General features: G+C 47.9%; 1 protein-coding gene and 1 non-coding gene across 2 annotated transcripts; one reads left to right on the forward strand and one right to left on the reverse strand.

The window, feature by feature from the left end:
• The first annotated feature begins 749 nt into the window (after positions 1-749).
• Positions 750-3,723, forward strand: LOC120645251 (probable glycerol-3-phosphate acyltransferase 3). The gene is made up of 2 exons (XM_039922059.1): positions 750-1,868; positions 2,503-3,723. Exons 1-2 carry the CDS (start codon positions 1,083-1,085, stop codon positions 3,451-3,453), a joined length of 1,737 nt encoding a protein of 578 aa, XP_039777993.1. The 5' UTR covers positions 750-1,082; the 3' UTR covers positions 3,454-3,723.
• Positions 3,724-5,390: 1,667 nt separating this feature from the next.
• TRNAG-UCC lies at positions 5,391-5,462 on the reverse strand. The gene has a single exon. It is a non-coding gene; the product is annotated as a tRNA-Gly (tRNA).
• Between the last annotated feature and the right edge of the window lie 3,204 nt (positions 5,463-8,666).

The raw sequence follows: 8,666 nt of genomic DNA on the forward strand, positions 1-8,666 counted from the left end.
TGGGTCAACAACCATCAGAGATTCAGGGGAGCCACATCATCTTATCGTGCCGTGCGTGTATACTACTAGTCTACTACTCCCTCCTTCCCCGTTTATAAGGCATGGTGGAACATGACACGGTCTTCTAAACAACACTTTGACCATTTATTTATCATATATTATATCACTTTTGATTATAAACTTATAATCATTGTAAAATATATTTGATTATGAATCCAATCATATGAAATTTGTATTATAAAAATAAAAATTTAATAGTCAAATTATTGGTCAAAGATGACAAGGTTTGAATCTTGATATACGTGTATGCCTTATAAACAGGGAAGGAGGGAGTAGTATCTACCTACACCAACAAGTAACACTATTGCTGCGTCGGCAGGACTCATTAATGCTGCTTGCGCCGTCCATGCAAAGGTCAAGGATCACTAACACCAAAAAGTCTTGGATTTTCGTGCTGTCCATATGCATCAGAGGTCCATGCATGCATGCAATGTTTTTTTTCTTTAACTGAAATAAAATGCACCTGGGATCCTCATTGTAATGCCATCACCTAGATCGACTTGCTAGTTGCTAATCATATCAGATTATCATATTAAGTTCAAATTATCATTTTCTAAGTTAATAAAAAGCGCAAGTGCCCCGGCATGAGCATAACCCGTGCGTACAATTTGGAACGGAGCCACGTCTCTGTCGTCGTCTATGGATCCATCAGACCCATGAGTAGCAAGCTGCTGCAATGCAACAAGCTCTCTTCTACTTCTTCCTCCTCGGTCATCCCATATTCCCATGCAGCCATCTTGGTTCTCGGATAGTTCCGGCCGCCCTTCTAGCCTATATAAGGCACCACGGAGGCCGATGGACCATCTCCACCGGCCGGACACCACTTCTCCTCCTCCTCCATCATCATCACGATCCCGGCCGGCCGCCCTGACGGCTACCCCAATAACTCACCATCACCAACCGACCTCCCTTCCCTCGCTCTCGAGACCAACTTGCGTTGCGTTCATCCATATCGAGCACCGCCGCCGCCACTACTACTACTACAACATCTAGACCGCCCATCAGCTAGCCGCCCGGTCGCCATGGCCAAGAAGAAGCTCCTCCTCCTCGCGCACAAGCTCCTCTCCGCCATGCTTTCCCTCCTCTTCCACACCGTCCGGAAGAGCAGTAACAAGCAGCAGCAGACTCCCATCTCCACGTCCCCTGCCGCGCCGCCGCCACCAGACGACGGCGCCAACTCGCGCCACCCACCGCCGGTGGTGCACCGTGGCCCTCTGCCACCCGCCCAGCGCGCCTCCACCCTCGTCGTCGACGTCGACGCCGCGCTGCTGCTGCGTTCCGGCGGGGGCGACGGCCTCTTCCCCTACTTCATGCTCGTCGCGCTGGAGGCCGGCGGCTTCCTGCGCGGCTTCGTCCTGCTCCTCCTCTACCCTCTCCTCCTCCTGATCGGCCTTCGCAGCGGCGCCGCCGCCGCCGTCAGGGCCATGGCGGTCGTGAGCTTCTGCGGCCTCCGCGCGGGCGGGCGGTTCCGCGCCGGCCGCGCCGTGCTGCCCAAGTGGCTCATGGAGGACCTCGCGGCCGAGGCGTTCGACGCGCTGCGCGCCGCCGCCGGCGAGGGGAGGGCGGCCGTGGTGGTGTGCGTCACGGCGATGCCCAGGGTCATGGTGGAGGGCTTCCTCAGGGAGTACCTCGGCGTCGAGGCCGTCGTCGTCGCGCCGGAGATGAAGGTGATCTGGGGGTTCTACACCGGACTCATGGAGGATGCTGCCGACCACAAGGTGGCGGCGGCGGCGGCGGAGGGGAAGGAGGTCGTGGGGTTTGCTGGGTCGCCGGACTTCCTCCAGCATCCTCTCGCACGTTGCTGCAAGGTACGTAGGACAAACCAACGTACATACTACTACATGGGACGACTACTATAATTGGGAGCTTCCTATGAAATGATTTTTGTTAATTTGACTTGACAACTGAAATCTTTCAAACTGTTTTTAAATTCACTACAAACTATCCTAAGTTTGATTTGCACGCATCATGCATGCATGTTGCTGTTGCTCATGTATAACGAACCAACTCAACTCTTTTTTTTTTGTTCATCAAAGTAGCATGCGTGGTCTACGATCGAGTTGACAACATCTACATATATTTTCCTAAAAAAAGCATCTAGATATATAGAGTGTTCTTCAGGTTGTGTGCTGGCTGCTAGCAAAGACAACACGTACAACTCATGTCTGTCCTTGGGCACACACGCATCTTTCCCACTGTTGCTGTCGTCCTCATCAGGCACTGCACCTCAATCTTTCCCCATTATTCACATCTTTTTCCTAGGTCGACCTCAGCTCTGACCCAATCCAATTAATCCAGAAAAAATTCGACATCTTTAATAATTAATTATTCCCCAAAAAGTAGCAGGACAAAATTTCCTCTCTTTTTTTTTTGTGGACGGAATTAATCTGATTTATTTATTTCCTTTTGATTTTTCTGATGAACGTTCATGCGTGCGCGCAGGAGATCTTCTTGGTGAGCTCCGACGAGAAGTGCCGGTGGCGGCCGCTGCCGCGGGACAAGTACCCGAAGCCGATGGTGTTCCACGACGGCCGCCTCGCGTTCCGCCCGACCGCCGCCGACACGCTGGCCATGTTCGCGTGGCTGCCCCTGGGCGCCGCCCTGGGCGCGGCGCGCCTCGCCGTCGCGCTCGCCGCGCCGTACCGCTACTCCACCCCGCTCCTCGCCGCCACCGGCATGTCGTGGCGGCTCAAGGGCGGCCGCCCGGCGCTCCCCGTCGGCGGCCGCGGGCAGCTCTTCGTCTGCAACCACCGCACGCTCATCGACCCCGTCTACGTCTCGGTGGCGCTGGACCGGCAGGTGCGCGCCGTCTCCTACAGCCTCAGCCGCCTGTCGGAGCTCATCTCGCCGATCGGCCGCACGGTGCGGCTGACGCGGGACCGGGCCAGCGACGGCGCCGCCATGGCGCGGCTGCTGGACGGCGGCGACCTCGTCGTCGTCTGCCCCGAGGGCACCACCTGCCGGGAGCCCTACCTGCTGCGCTTCAGCCCGCTGTTCGCCGAGCTCAGCGACGACGTCGTCCCCGTCGGCATCGCCGTCGAGACCTCCATGTTCTACGCCACCACGGCGGGGGGGCTCAAGTGCTTCGACCCGCTCTACTACATGGTGAACCCCAGGATGTGCTACACCGTGCAGTTCCTCGACAAGGTGGACACGTCGCCGGCGAGGAGCGGGGCGGCGCCCAGCACCGACATGGCCAACCTCGTGCAGAGGAGGATGGGGGACGCGCTCGGCTACGGCTGCACCATGCTCACCAGGAAGGACAAGTACCTCATGCTCGCCGGCAACGACGGCGTCGTCAGATCAACGGACGACAAGTCCGCCGCCGCCGGTGGCGGAGCAGCTGCTACGGCAGGGAAGAAGAAAGACAAGAGTACAGAAAAGGAAAACTAAATGTCAACCTTACTGTTGGTTCTAAAAAAGCAACCAAAGTCATGTGGAAAATGAGATGAATAGTTCTTGACTTTTGGTGTTTTTCAGACATGGAAGTTTGTTTGGCCGGTTCATTTCATTCTGCTCTTTGCTTCTCTTTAGTTAATTTTATTTATTTATTTATTAGGTTTATTTGTACGGATCTTTGATTTTATTTACTATGTATTTGTAAAGAAAACTACAGTGTGAATTAAATATATAGTGCAGTGGCGATTTGTACTATTCTCATCATCCATCCTTTGCAAGTTCATAGAAAACGAAAACAAAAGGTTGTCGATCTTCCAAGAAAAGCCCTGAAGTAATTCATGAAGATCTTTGATCTGTCTGATGACGATGAAGTTTCTTTCCTAGTGATGACTCACTGATCTCTACAACTTTTGGTCTAGAAAAAGCAGGAAATTGAATGTGCCATTAAAGGAGACAATGGACAGATGCATAAGTTGGATTATTAGTGGCTGCATAATAATAATACTAGTAAGAAAGCCATATATGCTGAAAACAGCATGGGATTTATTTCTCTTCTGTTGCAAGTACATACCGTTGGTTACTTTAAAAAAAACAAGTAAGGTGAAAATGATATAAATAGTTCTTGACTTTTGGATTAGACTTGGAAGATATTGAAATGTCCATTTCTGCTCTTTGCTTTTCTTTGATGTGTATTTTATTTATTAGGTTTATTCTTAGGTTTTCTTTAGGATTGTATTTATTTATGTGCTTGTAAAGAAAACTACAAGAGGCTGCATGAAACAAGGTGCCTGTGCACTCAGAACAGAATTACTACAGTGTGAATTAAATAGTACAGTTATGATTTGTACAACTCTTTTTTTTTGAAAAGTTTGTAGGAGCACTGCTATGTCATTTAAGAGAGAAGAATACAACTCTTATTGTGCTGGATCCTTTGCAAGTTCATAGAAAACCTACATGTTAGGTGAAAACTTAGCATCCATTTACCTCTAACGAATATCAAAAGAAAAAAATGTCAACCTTATCTTTGATGAAAAACCCTGGATTTATATTACGAAGATACATCTTGAGTTTGCCAGGTGACATAGAAATATTTATTTCCCACTTCCCAGTGATGACTCACTCACTACTTGGGCTACAAAAAGCAGGAAATTTAATGTGACATTAATTGAGACAATGGATGCATGCATGTGCAATAATAATACCAATATAAGAAAGCAATGCTGAAACATAGCATGGGAATTGCATTTCTCTTGTTTCATGCATCATTAATTAGCGATAAACAATTGAGGATATATGTATTTATCCTTAACAATGGCTCATCAACGACGACGGAAAAGGAGAGGGGAGCAACGTGGTGGCGACGGCGATGATTTCGTCGGCAATTTTTATCGCAACAGCAACTGTATATATTGTTTCGGGAGGTTCAGGGACTCCTATACGTCCATGTGTCAGAAGAAATATCTCCTCCATGATTGATAGATAAAAAGGAGGAAGCATATATTTGTATTGTTTATTTTTTGAGGAAAAATTATTTTGTATTTTGTATCTTGATGGCCAGTTACTGTCAGATCATAGTCTCTGTTTTGTCACACACCATAACAAAAATCAGAGGATTATTGGCAACAGTGTGTGGGCATCGTCTTGGCGATGTTCTGTTATTTTCAGCAACAGTGATTTAATTGCTCGCAGCAGGGGTCTATATTATTATCAGATCAAGGCCTGCTTTATGCCATGAGGTCGAAACCGAAAGGTGGAACTGCCGTTTATAGTTCCTAGCATAGAAAAAAAGCAAACTAAAAACAGAATCAGTTGACAAGGAGAGAATCTGAAGTAGAAATAAGTAAATTACAGGTGCGTTTGCCTTCATCAGAAGTTAAGAGTCCAAACCTACATGTAGCAACTCCTCACTCAGGAAACCTGAAAAAAAAATGTGCATTTGCCGGGAGTCGAAACCGGGTCTATTGCTTGGAAGGCAATTATCCTAACCGTTGGACTACAAACGCGGCATGTCTCCGTACAGTCAAAACATGAATCTGTACCTGTTCTCTGAAATCATGAGGAGCCATAGCAATTGTTGGTAGCAGTAAAAGAGGCCAAGGACTAGCAGTGGTGCAGTGATACGTACACGATGTTACTGCATTACTAAGTAGCAAGCAAGAAAGAAAGAGGCAGTCAGGCTCGCAGCATGGGGTACGGGACACTAGTGCAGAACATAGCAAGCAAGAAGAGGCAGTCAGGCTCGCAGCATGGGGCACGGGACACTAGTGCAGAACATGGCTTTAGTCCCGGGCTGCAACTGCCTTTAGTCCCAGTTTTTGAACCGGGATTGGCAGTCCAGGACTAAAGGTCCCAATCTTTGGTGGTCATGTGGCAAAGTAAAAAATATTCTGCGCAGCCTAGGACTCGAACTTGAAACATCTCGGCTTGCGCGTAGGTTTTTTACCATCCCACCTACACAGCGCATGTGAGCTTGAATGGGATGCTTTCACTTTATACTAACACATGAAGACCTCTTTAGTCCGGGTTGGAGCCACCAACCGGGACCAAAGACCCCTTTGATCCAGGTTGGAACCAGCAACCGGGACCAAAGGGGTTCCCTTTGGTCCGGGTTGGTGGTACCACACGGGACTAAAGAGTTGGGTCTTTAGTCCCGGTTGGAGCCACCAACCGGGACCAAAAAGGTATCCTTTGGTCTCTGTTGGTGGCTCCAACCGGGATTAAAGACCTATTTCGTCCCCTAGCCGTTGGAACCGGGACTAAAGACTCCTTTAATCCGGGGTCCAATACCAGCCGGGACAAATGTGAAGGACCAAAGGCCATTTCTGTAGTAGTGGGAGCACGTTGTGGTGCTGCCGTGCCGTGCCAATGCCACCGCCACAGTAAACGTGATCGCAGGTGTTGACGCCAATCTAGGGCCAACACACGAACGCGCTTGATCGCGCAGTAAGCGACGGCACAATTTGCAGCGCCGATGCTCAGACCGGTCGGAGTAACCGGTCAGACCGGTTCGCCGGTGCAGAACGGCGAAATCCGACAAGCGCTCGCCCGGGAGGGACCCCGTTAGGGCAAACGCGCGTAGGGTTGTTCTAGGATCGGCATGCCACCTAGAACGCCTTCAGACGTCGCGGAGATGAAGGAAGAACAGCAGATTAGGGGTTGGAAGGGCTAGGGTTTGAAGACAAAAGTAAATGCAATAAACATAAAGAAAAGTAATGTATTAATGTGTTTTGATCGATTGCTTCCCTCAATCGGCCGTGGCCCTTTATATTTATAGGGTGGGTAGACTTGTCCCGCAAGAAATCCTATTACAAGATCTAAATCTATGAAAATCTCTAGTTGTACTCGGACTCTGCTTGGACCGGTTAAACCGGTCAGACCTACCGGTCAGACCGGTCGGCTCCTACCAGATCGGCTACATCGCCAAAGACCGGTTAGACCGCCTGGAGCGACCGGTCAGACCGGTTGGTCTAGTCTACTGCCAATTTTGGTCGTCGACATATGCCCCCCTGTTCTTTGGCAAAGCTTGCGTGCCAAAGAACACTCTTCTGGACCAAAATTAACTAAAGGCGGTGATCAATAATACATCGGCCATTTTTTGTGCTAAGGGCGATAAAAAATATCGGCCTTGTCTTGCTTTCCTTCAAGTTGATGATGAATCAATTTGCTTCGGTCTCCAAACTTTCTTCATGACTATTGGCTTTGTTGGCTTGACCTCCACTTCTTGCCCCATCATTTCCTGCTTGCGTAAATGTTGCAATCTTGGCTTTTGAGTGTGAGATAAACCGGAGGGACACCACCTCGGCTGTAAGTATTTTGAATCTTTCTTCACGTCCTTCTCACCCTCTTTGCTGCAATTAAGCTCTTTTTCGACCAGACTATTGTTAATCGGTCTTTGTGGAATACAATTTGGATATATAGAAGGGTATTGAATATAATAGGGCTGCCTATACATTCTACTATAATCCAAAGGTGTATAATAATAAGGATACGACCAGAACCATGGAGCAGTCGGCTCAGAATTTGGCATAACATCACAATTACCTTGATGTATGCGAGAATCCGATTGCTCACTGGATGTTGACGTTGACTTGGTACCCTTGGCTTCATCTGGCTGTTTCTTATGCCTCTGAACAATTCCATCCTTCTCATACTTGGCCAAGAGCTTTTTGAAGCTCGGCCTTGTTCTAAATTTGGTCGAGGAGGAATTTCCAGAATCACTGGGAGTACCGGTCAGACCGGTCTGGGGACCGGTCAGACCGCCCTGTGGACCGGTCAGACCCTTCGACGCACCGGTCTGACCGGTTAGATTGCTGCCGGTCTTATTTTCTTTGTGTTGCCCCCCGAGTGTTGATGTCCTCGTTGAAGCTCGAAGAGTCTTGCTCTGCAGCACCCTTTTCTCATGCCTTTCCTCACCAACCACCACATTTTTCCCTTTAGTCGATTCGTCTTGATGCGGCCGAATCAATACTTTTGGATTTGACAACTCAAGTGTATGAACGGGAAAAGGATTTTGATCAATTTGCATCGTAGAAATAACCAATCGTCCTTCATTTATAGCCGATTGTATTTGTCTGCGAAGAACATTGCAATCATTAGTGGCATGAGAAAAAGTATTGTGTAACTTACAATATGCACGCCGCTTCAATTCCTCCGCTGATGGAATAGTGTGAGAGAACTTAATCTTCCCAAACTTTGCCAATTCATCAAAAATTCTATCACACTTTGTCACATCAAAGGTGAATTTAATCTCATCTTGCCGATTTTTAGAAATCGGCTTTAAAGAAGTACAAGTGCTGTGCTTATCACTAGATGACCATACAAATTCAGCAGCATATACTTCATTACCCTCATCGTCTGAAGATTCTCCTTGCAGCATATGCATACTAAGACGATCGGGTTTAAACTTAGACTCTTTGCTTCGGCTTTCTTGAGCCAAAGCCCTCTGCATCACTTGATTAACAGTTAGAAACTCATATCCTTCTAATCTTTCTTTAATATGAGACCTCAAACCATTAAGAGCTAATTCGGCAAGATCCTTTTCAGAAATAACCAAACTATAACATCGGGTTTTTGTATCTCTAAATCTTCTAATAAATTCAGCAACAGACTCATCATGCTTTTGCTTAACCGATGTTAAATGACATAGCCTCAACTCATTTTCACCATTATAAAAATGATCATGAAATTTACGCTCTAATTGAGACCAT

This window comes from Panicum virgatum, chromosome 8K (genome assembly GCF_016808335.1).
Source record: "Panicum virgatum strain AP13 chromosome 8K, P.virgatum_v5, whole genome shotgun sequence".
NCBI classification, from domain to species: Eukaryota; Viridiplantae; Streptophyta; class Magnoliopsida; order Poales; family Poaceae; genus Panicum; species Panicum virgatum.